General features: G+C 37.7%; 1 protein-coding gene across 2 annotated transcripts in view; it reads right to left on the reverse strand.

The window, feature by feature from the left end:
- Positions 1-19,219, reverse strand: part of PRMT3 (protein arginine methyltransferase 3) — a 129,026-nt gene that overhangs the window by 73,628 nt on the left and 36,179 nt on the right. For both annotated transcript variants that reach the window (XM_077964829.1, XM_015114631.3), the window contains one exon: positions 12,462-12,561. In XM_077964829.1, coding sequence (XP_077820955.1) covers positions 12,462-12,561 — 100 coding nt within the window. The remainder of the gene's footprint in view (positions 1-12,461; positions 12,562-19,219) is intronic.

Below are 19,219 nucleotides of genomic sequence, written 5' to 3' on the forward strand. Positions count from 1 at the left end.
CAGCCTCACAGAGTCTGGGATACAGCTAACACCCACCATCCTAGTGTCTAGAGTCACTACTATACAGTGTACCCTGCTCCCCCAAGCCCAAACCTCCAGAACATCCCTGCTTCCCCAGGGTCAGGCCAGTGCTGTGGCTTGAACTCCAAGGGTAAAACCACAGTTACAACTGAGCCGTCTGGTTCCGAGCTGCTGGAGGGTGCCTCATTGTCACAGATCCTGGTTCTTGTGGGAAACTTACATCCAACCCTGCCACAGAGGGTAAATCGGCACTCCAAGACCCAGGTGCCACAATAGGTTCATGGGACTCTGATTGCAGTACTGTGGCCCCATTGCAGCTCCAAGCACCACTGCTGCTGCTTATAGACCATGTCAGACCTAACAGCAGGGTCAGCTAAGTCTTCCTATTGTAGGAAAAATGAAAACAGGAGGATCTCCCAAACTGTTGTAACTGCGTACCTTAAAAACTATGCTGCTGCCACCACTGCCACAGACTTCTACAGCCTATACCACTGAGTAACTCATATTATTGCTGATGTTGAACACAGGTCAAGAAGCTGCGTAGAGGCTGTACCACTGCATCTATCTGGAAACAGAGTCACCACACCACTCCCAACTGGAACACTAAAACTCATCTACAGGTAGAAGTCTTTCCCTCTGGAACACTAGGAAGTCTGGAAACGGCCATTGCTCCACCAGATGTCTACATCAAAAAAAGTTGAATGATCTCAAATACAAAACTTAATGATGCATCTCAAAAAACTAGAAAAACAAAGTAGAAGGAAAGAAATAATAAAGGTCAGAGCAGAACTGAACAAAACTGAGACTTAGAAAATATCAATAAGAAAACTTGGTTTTTAAAAAAGATAAGCAAAATTGACAAACCATTCGACTAACCAAGAAGAGAGAAAACACCAAAATAAATAAAATCAGAAACAGACATTAAAACAGATACCAGAGAAATGCAAAGGTTTATTAGAGACTATGATGAACAACCATACGCTAACAAACTGGAAAACCTAGAGGAAATGGATACATTCCTGGACACATACAACCTACCAAGATTGAACCAGGAATAGAAAATCTGAACAGAACACAAGTAACTAGATTGAATCTGTAGTAAAAAGTCTATCAAAGAAAAATTCAGGACTGGATGCCTTCACTGTTAAATTGTACCAGACATTTAAAGAACTAACAGCGACTACTCTCAAACTCTTCCAGAAAATCAAGAGTGGTGATTTCTTCCAAACTCATTCTACGAGGTTAGCATTACACAGATCAGTTAAAGACACCAGCAAAAAGGAACTGCAGGCCAATATCCCAGATGAACACAGATGTTAAAGTCCTTAACAAAATACTAGCAAACTAAATCCTGCGGCACATCAGAAGATCACTTGCCATGATCAAGTGGGATTTATCCCAGAGATGCAAGGATGACAAAATGTACACAAATCAATAAACATGATACTTCAACAAAATGAAAGACAAAAGCCATATGATCATCTCAAAAGACACAGAAAAAGCATCTGATAAAATTCAACATCGCTTCATGATAAATACTCTCAACAAGTTAGGCATAGAAGGAACATACCTCAACACAACAAAGGCCATCAATGACAAAACCACAATCAACAACATACTGAATGGGGACAAGTTCAAACCATTTCCTGTAAGAAATGGAATAAGACAAGGATGTCCACTTTCACCACTTTTATTCAACATAACACTAGCCAGAGCAATCAGGCAAGAAAAATAAATAAAGGACATCCAAATTGGAAAGAAGGGCGACAAATTGTTCCTGTTGGAAGACGACATGATCTTACACAGAAAATCTAAAAACCTCTTGGAACTGACAGATTCAGTAAAGCTGCACGATACAAAATCAATATACAAAAATAGTAGCACTTCTATACCCAGGGGAAGTAATAAAGAAATCAAGAAAGCAATGCCATTTACATAACTACAGTAAAATAAAATACTTAGGAATAAGTTTAAACAAAGAGTTGAAAGATCTCTACAATGAAAACTACAAAATACTAATTGAAGAGAACGACCAAAAATGGAAACTCATCCCATGCTCATGAATTGGAAGAATTAATACTGTTGAAATAACCATACTGGCCAAAGTGATTTACAGATTCAGTGTAATTCCTCTCAAAATAACAATGACATTCTTCATAGAAATAAACAACCTTAAAACTTGTATGAAACCACAAAAGATCCTGAATAGCCAAAGTGATCCTGAGCAAAAAGAGCAAAGCTGGGGGTATCACAATACCTGATGTCAACAAGCTATAGTAACCAAAACAGCATGATATTGGCATAAAAGCAGACACATAGACCAAAAGAACATATTGGAGAACCCAGAAATAAATTCATACATTTATAGCCAACTGATTTATGGCAAAGGTACCAAAAACATTCATTGGAGAAGGGACACCCTCTTCAATAGTTTGGGAGGCTGAGGTGGGTGGCTTGCTTAAGCCCAGGAGTTCAAGACCAGCCTGGGCAATATGGCAAAACGCCCTCTCTACTAAAAACACAAAAATTAGCTGGGTATAATGGTGCACACCTGTAGTCCCAGCTCCTCAGGAGACTGGGGTGGAAGGATTGCTTGAGCCCAGGAGGCAGAGGTTGCGGTGAGCTGAGACAGTGCCAGGGCTCTTCAGCCTGGGTGACAGAAAATAAATAAATAAATAAATAAATAAATAATAAATCAACTAAAAATGGATTAAAGATTTAAATGTAAGAACTGAAATTATTTATTTTTATTTTTATTTTTTTGAGACGGAGTTTTGCTCTGTCGCCCAGGCTGGAGTGCAGTGGCGCAATCTCGGCTCACTGCAAGCTCCGCCTCCTGGGTTCACGCCATTCTCCTGCCTCAGTCTCCCGAGTAGCTGGGACTATAGGCACCCGCCACCATGCCCGGCTAATTTTTTGTAGTTTTAGTAGAGACAGAGTTTCACTGTGTTAGCCAGGATGGTCTCAATCTCCTGACCTCGTGATTGCCCCCCCTCGGCCTCCCAAAGTGCTGGGATTACAGGCGTGAGCTACTGCGCCCAGCCAAGATCTTAAATTATTAAACTAATAGAAGAAAACATCGGGAAATGCTTCAGGACATTGGTCTGGGCAAAGACTTTCTGGAGATGATCTCAAAAGCACAAACAACAAAAGCAAAAATAGACAAATGGGATTATACCAAATTAAATAGCTTCTACAAAAAAATCCCATGCTGATGAGTAGGATCAATATCATTAAAATGGTCATACTGCCCAAAGTCATGTATAGATTCAATGCTATTCCTATCAAACTACCAATGACATTCTTCTACTTTAAAATTCACATGGAACCAAAAAACAGCTCAAATAACCAAGGCAATCCTAAGTAAAAAGAATAAAACTGGAGGTATCACATTTTCTGCCTTCAAACTATACCACAGGGCTACAGTAATAAAAACAGCACAGTACTGGTACAAAAACAGACACATAGACCAATGGAACAGAACAGCAGGCCCAGAAATAAAGCCACACACCCACAACCTTCAATCAGATTGAAGATCAATTTCTAGTCTTCAACAAAGCTGACAAAAACAAGCAACAAGGAAAGGACTCTCTACTCACTAAATGGTGTTGGGATAACTGCCTAGCCATATGCAGAAGACTGAAATTAGACCCCTTCCTTATAACATATACAAAAATCAACTCAAGATGAATTGAAGACTTAAATTCATCAATTTAAGATGAATTTTAAATTCATCAATTTAAGATGAATTTTAAATTCATCAATTTAAGATGAATTTTAAATTCATCAATTTAAGATGAATTTTAAATTCATCTTAAGATGAGATGGACAAAACTATAAAAACCCTCAAACAAAACCTAGGCAATACCATCCTGGACCCAGGAACAGGCAATGATTTCATGACAAAGATGCCAAAAGCAATTTCAGCAAAAGCAAAAATTGATAAATGGGGTTTAATTAAACTAAAGCGATTCTGCACAGCAAAAGAAACCATCAACAGAATAAACAGACAACCTATAGAATGTGAGAAAATACTTGCAAACTATGCATCTGACAAAGGTCTAATAAACAGCATCTATAAGGAATTTAAACAAATTTATAGAAAAAGTACGCCAGGCGCGGTGGCTCAAGCCTGTAATCCCAGCACTTTGGGAGGCCGAGATGGGCGGATCACGAGGTCAGGAGATCGAGACCATCCTGGCTAACACGGTGAAACCCCGTCTCTACTAAAAAATACAAAAAACTAGCCGGGCGAGGTGGCGGGCGCCTGTAGTCCCAGCTACTCGGGAGGCTGAGGCAGGAGAATGGCGTAAACCCGGGAGGCGGAGCTTGCAGTGAGCTGAGATCCGGCCACTGCACCCCAGCCTGGGCGACAGAGCAAGACTCTGTCTCAAAAAAAAAAAAAAAAAGAAAAAGCAAACAACCCCATTAAAAGGTGGGCAAAGGACATGAAGAGACACTTTTCTAAAGAGGATATGCATGTGGCCAACAAGCATATGAAGAAAAGCTCAGTATCACCACTGATCATTAGAGAAATGAACATCAAAACCACAATGAGATACCATCTCACACCAGTCAGAATGGCTATTATTAAAAAGTCAAAAAGTAGGCCAGGTGCGGTGGTTCACACCTGTAATCCCAGCACTTTGGGAGGCTGAGGCAGGCGGATCATGAGGTCAGGAGATCGAGACCATCCTGGCCAACACGGTGAAATAGAATAAATTACAAAAAATTAGCTGGGCGCGGTGGCAGGTGCCTGTAGTCCCAGCTACTCGGGAGGCTGAGGCAGGAGAATGGCGTGAATCCAGGAGGCGGAGTTTGCAGTGAGCCGAGACTGCTACTACACTCCAGACTGCGCTACTACACTCCAGCCTGGGCGACACAGCAAGACTCTATCTCAAAAAAAAAAAAAAAAAAAAAAAGTCAAAAAATAAGAGTGCTGGCAAGATCGAAGTGAAAAGGGAACACTTACACACTGTCTGAGTGTAAATTAGTTCAAACATTGTGGAAAGCAGTATGGTGATTCCTCAAAGAGCTAAAAACAGAACTACCAGGCCAGGTGCGGTGGTGCACACCTATAATCCCAGCACTTTGGGAAGCCGAGATGGACAGATCACTTGAAGTCAGCAGTTCGAGACCAGCCTAGCCAACATGGTGAAACCTCGTCTCTACCAAATATACAAAAATTAGCCAGCACGGTGGCGCACGTCTGTAGTCCCAGCTACTTGGGAGGCCAAGGTTGGAGAATTGCTTGAACCTGGGGGGCGGAGGTTGCAGTGAGACAAGATCGCGCCACTGCACTCCAGCCTTGGAGACAGAGGGAGACCCTATCTCAAAAACAAAACAAAACAAAAAAACAGAACTACCGTTTGATCCAACAATTCCATTACTGGGTATATACCCAGAGAAATAAAAATCATTCTACCATAAAAAGCAAGATGCATGTGAATGTTCATTGCAGCATTATTCACAACAGCAAAGATACGGAACTGGAACCAACCTAAACGCCCATCAGTGACAGAGTACGATAAAGAGAATGTGACACAGATACACCATAGAACACGATGCAGCCATAAAAAAGAATGAGATCATGTCTTTTGTGGGAACATGGATGGAGCTGGAGGCCACTATCTTTAGCAAACTAATGCAGGAACAGAAAACCAAATACCGCATGTTCTCACTTATAAGTGGGAGTTAAATGATGAGAACTCACGAATACAAGAAGGGAATAACAGACACTGGGGTCTACTTGAGGGTAGAGGTTGGGAGGAGGGAGAGGGAAAAAAAAAAAACAAAACTACTGGGGGCCGGGCGCGGTGGCTCACGCCTGTAATCCCAGCACTTTGGGAGGCCGAGGTGGGAGGATCACAAGGTCAGGAGATTGAGACCATCCTGGCTAACATAGTGAAACCCCGTCTCTATGACAAATACAAAAACTTAGCCGGGGATGGCGGCAAGTGCCTGTAGTACCAGCTACTTGGGAGGCTGAGGCAGGAGAATGGCTTGAACCCGGGAGGCGGAGCTTACAGTGAGCCGCGATCGGCACCACTGCACTCCAGCCTGGGCGACACAGCGAGACTGTCTGAAAAAAATAAAAGAAAATAACTATTGGGTACTAGGCTTAGTACCTAGGTGATGAAATAATTTGTACAACAAACCCCCATGGCATGAGTTATTACCTAAATAACAAAGCTGTACATGTACCCCCAGATCTGAAAGTTAAAAAAAAAAAAAAAAAAAAAAGCCACTAAAAAATTAAAGTTTCTGCACAGCAAAGAAAACAATAAAGAGACAATCTGCAGAGTGGGAGAAAATATTTATAAGTTATTTATCCAGCAAGAGATTAATATCCAGAATATATAAAGAACTCAATAGCAAAAACTCAAATAATCTGATCAAAAATGAGCAAATAAACTGAATAGACATCTCTCAAAAGAAGACATATAAAAGGCCAGCAGGTACATTAAAAAATGCTCAACATTACTAATCATCAGGGAAATGCAAACTGAAAATATAATGTGATATTATTTCATGCCAGTTAGAACAGCTGTTATCAAAAAGACAAAATAAGGATGCAAGGATGCAGAGAAAGGGAATTCATATACACTGTTGTTAAGAATATACATTAGTACAGCCATTATGAAAAAGAATATAGAGGTTCCTCAAAAAACTTAAAATAGAACTATTATATGATCCAGCAATCACACTACATATTCAAAGGAAAAGAAATCAGTATGCCAAAGAGGTGTCTGCACTCCCACGTTTATAACAGCACTATTCACAATAGCCAAGATATAGAACCAACCTAAGTGTCTATTAACAGTTGAATGGACAAAAAAAAAAAAAAAAAAAAAAAAAAAAAAAAAAGTGGCGTGTATACACAATATACAGTTTACAGAAGACAATTTGTATTTATCATAAATGCTTGTGTGTCTACAAATGCAAGCTGTAAATATGAAGGGTTTACTTTTACTCCCAGGGAGAAGTAAACGGTATTACTGACAAAATATTTTTAAGTTGTTATAGAATTTTAGAGTTTAAAATCAAAATTAACAAACATTTTGTGTTCTCTGAGGGATTACCTGAAAAATGTTTATAAGGGCAATTGATTCGTGTTCCTGAATAACTTAACCTTTTAATATTCATGATTAGAATACTTTATAACTTATTGAAGATTGAATAAAAGAAAGGCTAGGAAGCGGTTAAGAGCATAGACAAAACAAACATATAGATTATAAGACCAAAATAATTACACACAAGGGACGTATTCTTAATTACATTTCTATTCTCTTTGTTTTCATTTTATTCTTGATTCAGATGTTAGCGTACTTATGAAAAAATACGAACCACAATTTTTCTTTCATTGTTCAAGTACTATAAATATCTCCCTGTTAACACTTAACAGTACTAGAAAATAGTACTGTGGAATGGGAATTTTATATTTTATCTAAAATTATTAGGCATTGTCAGTACTGCCTAAAAATTGTTTCCAAGGCAGCAAACTGAGAATTATGCTTGAAATATACATAAAATACATTTTGCTTCAACTAACATTAAGAAAAATACCAAGAATACCCCAAATCCCAGTCACTCACATCCATCAGTTTACTTTCATACTTCTGCACACCAACCACAGACAGTCAATTAGTAAATGCTAGACATGGAAAGAGAAAGTCTTCTGCTTTTACAAAGGGCTGTAAGCAAGGGAGAAGCCCTAAGAATGTTCTTCCTCCAAGAATTAATATTCTTTATTTCATGTATATGATTATTTTCAACTTTTATTGAATTAGCTAGTGTGGTAGCTCGCTCATGAGTTACAGAGTACTTAAAAGTTTGTATAACTTTCAAAACTGAATAGCTAAATTATTAAGATCTTATGTGCCAGAAACTGTTCTAAGAAATTTGCATGTATTGACTCATTTAATCCTCACAAAAAAACCTTATGAAGTAGGTAATACTGTTATTTTCATTTTATAGAGAAGGAAACTGAGGCATAGAGAGGTAACATGCCCAAAAATGGAGGTAGTTTGCCTATGGACCAACATTCTTAACCCTGTCATATACTAACTCCATGCCTTTAATGTGCTGTACATAAAATTATAAAAGTCTGAGGCCAGCGAATTTCTGTCTGGGAACATTCTCTTACAATTCACATTCCGTCATTTACTAATGCTAAGCCCTGTGGACTTACTCTATGTCCTTGCAAAGTCATGCTGAAAACAGAGGAAACACAGCAACACCAAATGAGTCAATTTGGCTTACTGGGTCAGAATTAGGGATGCTTATTTTGAACAGTTTTATTACATAGTCAGAAATAAGAAGCAATAAAGAACAGCTCTCAAAACAAGAACTTCTATTGGTAGACTAAAATGTAAAAAATGGGGACACAGACACAAAAGGCAATACGATTATTAACATCTTCTGGGGATTAAACTGTTTACATTTAACTGAAACAATTTTGTCAAACAGAAATTCCATCTGATGAAAATGAAAATGTAGAGCATGAGGACTCTAGTTAGTAATACTGTATTGTATATGAAACATTTCCTAAAAGAATATATTTTAGGTGCTCTTACTACATACACGAAGACAGGTAAGTATGTGAGATGATGGACATGTTAATGTGACAGCAGTAATAATTTCACTGTGTAAATAAAAACATCATATTGTACACCTTAAATATATAAAATAAAAACAAAACTTCTCTTAAATAAAAACAAAAACGAAAATATAAAATTAAAGGCAAGCCTAAAACTGGGAATTTGTTAATAAAAGACAAGTGATCGTTTATTAAATAACATGCTAACAGCAATAATTTAGCTTTTAAAATTAGTCTTATCTAGAAAAATCTTCCAAAATAAAGACAAAAATTCATGAACAGGTGCAGACTAAAAACATATTTAGATTCAGCCATGAAATAGTTAGTGGACCACAGAAGAAGAAAACAGATGTACATCTCTGCAATATATGATTTATACATTGCTATCCTGGATTACAAGTCCATTAAACATCTGTGCCCAATTCTGGAGGGTATATTCCATTTTTGTCTTTCCTTGTTGGAAACACTTGTAAAAAGAGAAAAAAAAATGCTTAACCATGGTTCATTCTAGATTTTTGTATCCTTATTATGTTGTATGTAAAGAAAAAACAAAGACAGGAGTCTGTGCAATTTAAGTTTAAAATGCTGGTTCATGAAAATGTGGCTACAGATTTAAAATAGTTGTTTACCATTTGCCTACTGTTTCAGCCAATGTGCCTGAAACATGGAGGATAAATTTTAGAAAGCATACCTGCCCTTTGTTTAATTATGTAATTAATGTTTTCCAGTTTCTCACATCAAAAATCCTAATGAAAGTACTAAATAAAGTTAGGGACTTGTAGGATTTAGAAGATACCATAAATGATATTTCCAATCCACAAAGATGACTAAAAATAATTTAGCACAAGCCTTCTTAATGCCTTAAATGCAAATTTCACTAGAGAAATAAGGCCATCCAGAGCTGATTGCCATAAGTTCAGTGTCCAATGCCCCACCTAGAGCACTTAAAACAGTTGTTAGACTTCAACTCGCTTAAAACAAGGAAAGCCAGACAGTGAGATAATGCAAATGCTTAAAAGTAACACCTTTGTGGCGAGGAAGAAGAAAAGTTCTTAGTTATCCCTTCCTGGACACACTGATTTGTTTTTCATTACTGGCATCCAAGCATCTTGGCTTCCAAACAACTGGCTCCTTTCATCTCAGCCTCCAGTGACTCCAATGACTGCCTTCCTGAAGAAGGGAGAGGTCCTACCCAACCAATGCTCTAAAGTGAAAAATGTTCTTTATTTCAGTTAGAGCAAGAGTCCCCAACCCCCAGGCCATGGACGGGTACTGGTCCATGGCCTGTTAGGAACTGGACTGCGCAGCAAGAGGTGAGTAGCAGGCCAGCACTACCACCTGAGCTCTGCCTCCTGTCACATCAGCAGTGGCATTAGATTCTCATAGGAGCATGAACCCTATTGTGAACTGTGCATGTGAGGAATCGAGACTGTATGCTCCTTATGAGAATCTAATGATGTAAGATGGAACAGTTTTATCGTGAAACCATCCCATCCCTATCCCCCAATCCATGGGAAAACTGTCTTCCATGAAACTGGTCCCTGGTGCCAAGAAGTCTGGGGACTGCTGAGTTACAAGTACAAACTAGGAAAAGAGAAATCACAAAAGCTGTCTAAAATAGAGGAAAATTAATGTCAAAAGTCACTTATACAGAGGATAAAAGATATGAGAAGTCATCAAGAGAGTGAGACAACCAGACTTTATAATGCCCACAAGTTTATAATTCCTAGGCTACTGCTACAAGAACCCAGGGCTGGGGTTGCACAGTGGATGCTGGAATTACAGTATGCCTGTCTGGTGGGAAGTGGAACCACAAAAGAAACAGCTTTTGCCAGCAACACACTAGAGATAAAGAAGGGAAGAAATGCCCTGGCTTCTCCCTTTCTTAAATTTTGGGAGATTTAGTGTTTCTAGTGTTTCCCATTGGGTTCCCCAAACTCAGTAGAAGTCAGCCATCACTGGAGCTTCAGAAAGGCAGCCTGCAGGGTTAGCCCTCCTTAGTACAGAAGAAAGCAGAAGGGTACAAAATGGATTCCAGTACAACTTTCAACAGTACAACGTTCAAAGTTCACATCATAAAGACAATCTCATGAATTCATTCAATCCAGCTAACTGCAGTTATTAAACCAGCTGGTTCTAAGGTATCAATTGCATATTAATAATTCTAGATCATCTTTCAGATTTGGAAGTGAAAAATCCTAGAACATCAACATCCAGAAGTATAATTCTGCTAGGCAGAGAAAGAACTATCCCATTAGTTATTGTAATCAGATATATAATAATGTTCAACTGAGGTAACAGGAAGTTTGGACAAGTCTTTCTTTTGGTTTGCCTATAAAGTCTATTTTGGAGTGATTTAAAAGATGCATTTTCCAAGAAGAGTAAAATATACAGCATAAACTATTTAAAATTCTTGTCAAGTATATGCCTCAAATGTGCTTTCTCGGAAGCATCTTTTCATAGTCTTTAAAGAAATGTTACATTTTTAATTCATATCTACTTTTTCAATTCATGAGAAATTAGAGTGCTGATACAAATTCTTTGGTGTGAGAATATTAATATTGTGACTAAAGGTTAAGGCCAATCTTAGCATTAAAAAAAATCAACATACTGTTTCACATACAAAATCGTAACCGTCAACAACTATGACTGTCATCAGCTCTAGACTGGAACTCCCTACACTACTACATTAAATCTGAATATTCCAAAAGTTCCCTGAAATGTCTATTTCGCCAGGATTATAACTATGTTTATTCAAAATTTATTAAAAAAATATAAAGCAAAACTCATTGTTTTAAAATTTTTTGATAAATTTATTTTATGAAAATATATCTACCAAATAGAACTTTAAGGAAAAAAGAATTTCAAAATAATTTAAAAATCTTTATTAGAAATACTATCCAGCTTATTTCTGTCAAATTGACATATCAGTAAGTATAATCAGCTGTCAAATACAATTTTTTTTTTTTGAGGTGGAGTCTCGCTCTATTGCCCAGGTTGGAGTGCAGTGGTGTGATCTTGGCTCATAGCAAACTCTACCTCCTGGGTTCAAGCCATTCTCCTGCCTCAGCTTCCCAAGTAGCTGGGATTACAGATGCCTGCCACCATGCCTGGCTAATTTTTATATTTTTAGTAGAGATGGGGTTTCATCATGTTGGCCAGGCTGGTCTCAAACTCCTGACCTCAGGTGATCCACCTGCCTCAGCCTCCCAAAGTGCTGGGATTACAGGTGTGAGTTACCATACTCAGCCCCCATTAATTTTATTTTCCATATATTTAAAAATAAATATTCTGTCTTGACTCAAGATTTCAACAGCAAATTATGAAGCTATGTAACATGCCTTCCTTTTATTATTTCAATAACATCAATAAATTCTATTTTACGTGATAATGGACATTGATTACTTGGCCTAACAGATTAGAAAGATAGGACATTCAGTATGATAATGGTGGCAGTATTATGTTAATTTTGATGAAACAGTCCTAATAAGTTCTTACTAGTCCCTGAAGGCTTTCAGGCAAACACTTAGATATCTAAAACTTAGAAAGTAGAAAAATAATTTATTAGGATTTTTAAGATAAAAAAGATAATTTATCACTTTTTAAAGATTATGAATAGCCAATAAATAAGCGCCATTTCGGAATAAACTACTGTAAGAAGACTGTAGCTATTTTTTAAAATTACACATTATAGTATCTAATGTAGCTACTTAAAAAATAATGTCACCATTCTGCCATGTATCGAATATAATTAAATTCAGGAAAACTATTATCTTATTCATTACTTTAAAAAAGTTTTTTCATTTTACCAATGAAAGTAGTTTTTTCCGTAAACACTCACCATCCACTCAGATATAATAACATCCACTTTTTCTACAGGAAGATGAACTTCTTCAATCTTTCCTTTAATTAGTGTAATAGTATCTTCAAGTTTATTTAGTCTGAAAATTATCATAATGAATTAGATTAGTAGATTAAACAGATTCTGAAAGCTAGTTAAATTACATAATTTTTTGCCAACAACTCGTTTTGTGAGACAAAAAAGTATTTCAATCAAAGTTTAGTTGTTCTTTGGACACTATAATTATTTTATGGTTACTCCATGAATGCCCAAAAATGTTTCTGGTTAATATGGCAATACAGTGAACCAATATTTAAAACTTGAGTTTGAAAAGAAATCCAAATTTTATCAAGAATAACATGTCAATGAAGTTACATGTCTTTAAAACAAAAAACAACACAGAGGTAAAGACAAACATATAAGACATACAAAAGTATGGTTTAAAGGGAAATAGTGTGTCTGTCATAGGGCTGAGAGAATTTGAAGCCCCAAGCCCCTAATTTAACCCCCAGATTCTCTGGCATTTGTCAGCTATGTGATCTTCACCAACATTTTAAGTAATTTCATTGAGCCTGTACTGCTCAGGTGTAAAAGAGAATACTGACCCTATTTATTTCACAGGCTATTAAGAGGATCAAATACTTGTGAAAGCTATACATGTATCTATAAATAATAATGACACTATCAACAAAAAAACATTAAGTGTTATATAAAACCTGAAATCCTATCACTACCAAAAATTATTTAACCTTGACCAGTGGCAATCATTAGATGTTTTTATACACTTGCTAATAAGATTAGCAATATTTTCAACCTCCCCTTCTTTTGTAATATGAAACAACAGTTAATTTCACAAAGGTGAATGTAAGCTGCTGGTTAAGTTTATATCTGATTAATAAATTCTGAATTCTCAGAGTGTACATTTTAACTACAGAGGATTTTTTTCCTCCATCAAAGAAGAAATTGTCCCTCCTTAACTTCATTGGGTATTATTTACATACAATTCAATGCATTCATTTTAGGTTAATTTTGTTAAATTCTGAAAAACAGATACTTTGTTGACCACCACCATCAATATACGGAACGTTTCCTCTTCCCCTAAAGATTAGTGCCCATTCCGAGAAAATCTCCCCATCCACAAGCAACCACTGATTTTCTTTCTTTCATTATATATTAGAGTTGTATTTTACAGAGTTTCATGCTAACAGAATCGTATTGCTTCTTTTTGTGCCTGGCTTCCTTCGATAAGCATGACATATTTTCAGTTTCACGTATGCTTTGTGTATATTAGTTTGTTCCTTGCTACTGCTGGGTAGTATTCTACCACAGGGATAAATCACAATTTTGTTTATACATTCACCTGTGTATATAATTCTGGATTGCTTCTAGCTTTGGATCATAATGAATAAAGCTGCTATAAACATCTGTGTATAAGCAGAATTGCTCCATCAAATGGTAGTGTATATCTAACTTTTTAAACAAACTGCCAACTTGTTTTACAAAGCATATAAACTATTTGACATTTTAAGCAGTAATACATGTGCATTCCTGTTGCTTCACATCCTTGTTAATACTCACTATTGTTGATCTTCAAAACTTTCACTGTGTAGAAAGAATTCATTGTGGTTATAAACTGCATTTTCCTAATGATCAAGTATTTTTTCTAGGCTTGCTTGCCATATTCCCAAGTCTTCTTTTGTTTGAATCTTTTGCCCATTTAAAACATCAGGTCAGTTGAATTCTTTTTTTTTTTTTAAAGACAGGGTCTCACTCTGTTGTCCAGGTTAGAATGTGGTGGTGCAATCACAGCTCACTACAGCCTCAACCTCTCCCAAGCTCAAGTGATCCTCTCACCTCAGACTCCTGAGTAGCTGGGACTACAGGTGTGTGACACCATGCCTGGCTAATATTTGTGGTTCTTTGTAGAGATGGGGTTTCTCTACATTGTGGCTAGTCTCAGACTCCTGGGCTCAAACAATCCACCTGCCTCAGCCTCCCAAAGTGCTGGGATTGCAGGCATGAGCCACCACGCTCAGCCCAGTTGTATTCTTATTACAGAATTGTAAGAGTTCTTTACATATTCTGGATACAAATTCTGTCAGATTTATGTACAGTGAATAATTCTGCCATACTGTGGCTTGGTTCTTAATTTTTTAAATGGTATGTTTTGAAGAGCTAAAGTTTTTAACTTTGATAAAGACCAACTTATCATTTTGTTCTTTTATGGTTCATGCTTTTGGTGACATATCTAAGCAATCTTTGCCTATACCAAATACTTCACCTATGTTTTCTCCTTAAATGCTTCTGCTTTCATTTCAGTTAATTTTCCCATATGTACCTTGTTCATTTTTCCCCCATATCAATAACTATTGATACAGTGTTGAAAAAACTTTGTTCGACAGACTATCAACAGAGATAGTTTCAACGTTGTTGGGAAAACTATCACTAACTTAGGAATTACTTTGGTATCTTTGTCAAAAACAACCATGTATGTAGAGATTTATTTCTGGGCTTTCAATTCTGCCCCCCAAATTTAGATGTGTATTCTTATGCCAATATAACACTTTCTTGATTACTATAGCTTTAAATTCAGCCAAGAAATTTGATAGTGTACATCCTTAAAGTTTATTCGTTTTAAAAATCCTTCTGGCTATTCTTGATCATTTGCACTCCCATATCAATTTTTTTTTTTTTTTTTTTTTGAGATGGAGTCTTGTACTGTCACCCATGCTGGAGTGCAGTGGCGCGATCTTGACTCACTGCAAGCTCTGCCTCCCGGGTTCACGCCATTCTCCTGCCTCAGCCTCCTGAGTAGCTGGGACTACAGGCGCCCGCCACCATGCCCAGCTAATTTTTTGTATTTTTAGTAGAGATGGGGTTTTACCGTGTCAGCCAGAATGGTCTCGATCTCCTAACCTCGTGATCCACCTGCCTCGGCCTCCCAAAGTGCTGGCATTACAGGTGTGAGCCACCGCGCCTGGCCTTTTTTTTTTTAAGAGAGTGTCTCACTCTGTCACTCAGGCTTGGGTGCAGTTGTATGATCATGGCTTACTGTAACCTCAAACTCCTGGGATCAAGAGAATTTTTTGGAATTGATAAAAAGCCTTAAGCCACAGACAAAAGTAATCCAATGAATCTCAAGACTAAATTTTTAAAAATATTTAATACTTAAACAAATCAGAGGCAAAAAATCAACAAAGGCAAATTGTCTTCAATGGAATAACAATTGTTCTGATAAGTGACTTTTTAATAGCAACAATGAAAGCCATAGATAGTAGAATATCACCAATGAACCAGGTAAACCTTTTCTTAAACTGCCGAAGTAAAAACAGTTTAGACTTGCAGCACATATGATCTCTGTTGCAACTATTCAACTGCTATTGCTGTGTGAAAGAGGCAATACACAATATGTAAACAAAAAGGCCCAGCCGTGTTCCAGCTTTACTTACAAAAACAGGTAGCTGGCCCATGGACTGAGGTTTACCAACTCCTGTACTACAATATTACTGCCAATGTAGAATTCTGTATGTACAGAAAAATATCTCCCAAAATTATAGGCAAAATACATTTCAGACCAACAAACAACATTCTGTTTGGCTACTGACATAAATGTACAATGAAGGAAATACTAAAAAATTAGTTCAAGAAGAAAACTGGTCCTAGACGGTCAGGGAAAAAGGAAGAAATGAGAAAAGCAAATGGATATACGTAGTGAGTCAATACATAGATCAGAGTGTCAAATCTAACTCACATGAACCACAGATCTTACCCATATAATAGAGGGAATCAGGAAGTCCAGACAAAGAGATTTGGGATATTAAAAGCAGCTGCTTTAGTCCTTCCTTCCCTATATGAGCTACACGATCTCTGGCCCGGAGTAGAAAAGGTCTGCAAATGGGGTGGATGGGTTATCAATTCACACAGTAAGAAGCCTTGCTCTATGTGCCAGATTAATCCCTACTTCTTCTGAGTCTCCTCATTGCCTGTACCTTTGAAATTATTAATAAAGTTTAAAACTGGGTAATCTCTCTCGGTAATATTGGGTAATTAGGTTCATGTGTGTCTGACTTGAAACTACGTTAGCTCAGAATGGTGCTGTGTGCAGGACTCTCTTGCAGACCCATGAGTCACAAAGGCTAAAGAATTTCTTTAGCCAGAAAAAGGAATTAAAAAAAAAAAAACTGGCAGAGGATTGAATCCTAGGATGTTTGCCTACCTAACCTTGGTAGGAAATGGCAAGATTTTGATAACTAGCTAGTGGACTGATAGGGAATAGTATGCAGAGGGTAAGATAGTGAAAAATCCCATTGTCTGGCTGTTACTAGTTTCTAATAAATGTCAGTCCTTTCAAAGAGGAAATGGTGGCAAGAGAGAGAGTTTTTCCTTTCACTGAAAGACTTTCTTACGCTTTTACATCTACCTGGAAAGATGAAGTATTCACTAGGAAAGTAATGAACTTAAAACTATGAGTTGCCACAAAGACAATGCAAACAGCTAGAGGACAAGTTTCGGGGACTACTATGTTCTGAGAGTATTCAGTAAAAAAGAAAAGAAACTGTTTTACGGAGAAATACCAGAAAATCCTGGTGATTCACTATTGGCATAAACTCTCAACATTTACTACTGGCATAAATTCTCAGAATTAATAAACAGGGAAACACATCACTCACTTTATATACTGCTGAGTAGAAGGGGTAACTGGATTGATGATTGATCCCCAAGTGGCTGTGAAGAGATTCTTCCAGGTGGTATGACAACCAATCTGCTACAGTGAGTAAAAGCAGGATTGCAGCATACCTACCCCAAGAGAGGTAACTGCCATACTCTCTTCCCCACATATAAAGCAAACAGTCCTTCTGAAGGAGTAGGCATGCTAGGAGCACAACTGAACTTAGATTGGCTTTATAACAATAGAATTTAATGCTATGGACAGAGGTGACGATGTATGTAGAAATTAGCAACTCCCCATTCTCATATACTTTATGTAATCTTACGATTAGGAGGCCAAGAGAATATTCAGGAGGCACTATCTGATTGACTGGCTCAGTTAACAAGCATGAGGCCCACACGAAGTTTTTAACATAGAAAGGAAAAGGAAAATCAATGAGAGGAAAGAAAGGACAAGGGAAAAAAACCCCAGCTCACTGAGAAGGACTCAATGGTTTTTGAAAAATGATGTAAAAAAGAGAAATCAGATGGGAGTTCTACAAAGAAATTATTAACAAGCTTTATAGAGGACAGGTCAAATCCTGGTGGTCATTAAGGGTTTTTAGAGACTTATTCTTTGCATAAGTGATTGCAGAAAACAATAAAACAAAGACACCTGAGAAATATATGGAAAGGAGATAATGATCAAGGTCAGAAGGTGGTGGGGAGGAAGAAATTAAAACAGCTGACCCATGATTCACAGCCAACATTTATTGGGGGATGTTCATCCCCAGGGTGAATTTTCCATTTAAAGTGACTTAATGTCCTTGCATTGTCTGGGAGGAGGTTAAAAACATTAACAATAGGCCAGGCGTGGTGGCTCCTGCTTATAATACCGGCACCTTGAGAGGCCAAGATGGGAGGATTGCTTGAGCCCAGGAGTTCAAGACCAGCCTAGGCAACACAGGAAGAACTTGTCTCTACAAAAAATAAACAAACTAGGCAGGCATGGTGGCATGGGCCTGTGGTCCCAGCTACTTGAGAGGCAAGGTGGGAGGACCACTTGGGCCTGGGAGGTCAAGGCTGCAGTAAGACATGATTTTGCCACTGCACCCCAGCCTGGATGACAAAGTAAGACCCTGTCTCAAACAAACTAACAAACAAATAAACAAAAATAATAATAAACTCTGATTAATTATGTATTCAGCATCTTGATACTTTTATCATAATTTGTTTATAGATTCTTTCTAATGTCTGTATTCATAAACATACACAAACATCATAAAAACAGTTTTGTTTCTTCATACCCCATTCTTATACTTTTCTTTTGATCATATTAGTGCATTGGCTAGGATCTCCTTTATGGTGTTGGATAGAAGAGGTGATGAAAGGTATCCTTGTCCTATTCCTGAACTTAAAGAGAATGCTTTCACTGCTTCATCAAGATACTGGCTGTAGGTTTTGTTTTTATAGACACTCTGTATCGGCAGTCCCCAATCTTTTTGGCACCAGGGACCAGTTTCATGGAAGACAATCTTTCCATGGACCTGTGGATGGGAGATGGTTTTGGGATGAAACTGCCACCTCAGATCATCAGGTATTAGATTCTTGTAAGGAATGCACAACCTAGATCCCTCACATATGCAGTTCACAACAGCGTTAGCATTTGCACTCTGTGAAAATCTAATGTCCCCGTTGATCTGACAGGAGGTGGCACTCAGGCGATAATGTTCACTCACCCACTGCTCACCTCCTGCTCTGTGGCCTGGTTCCTAACAGGACACTGACAGGTACTCGTCCACAGTCTGGGGTTTGGGGACCCTGTTCTTTATCATATTGGGACACTGCTTTCTAACTCTAGTTTGCTAATGGTTTTAAATACATAGATACACTGAATGGATACTAAATTTTATCAGACTTTTATACTGCATCTCTTGAGACACACTCAATAGATTTTTCTGATTTTCTCATATTTAACCATTCCTAGAATAAACTTTACTTCCCAATTTATTGCTCAGTTTTCCTTTATTTTTGAGACACAAATTATTTTGAGACACTCTTGCTCTGTCACCCAGGCTAGAGTGCAGTGGCACGATCTCAGCTCACTGCAA

Source organism: Macaca mulatta, chromosome 14 (assembly GCF_049350105.2).
Source record: "Macaca mulatta isolate MMU2019108-1 chromosome 14, T2T-MMU8v2.0, whole genome shotgun sequence".
In the NCBI taxonomy this organism is placed as follows: domain Eukaryota; kingdom Metazoa; phylum Chordata; class Mammalia; order Primates; family Cercopithecidae; genus Macaca; species Macaca mulatta.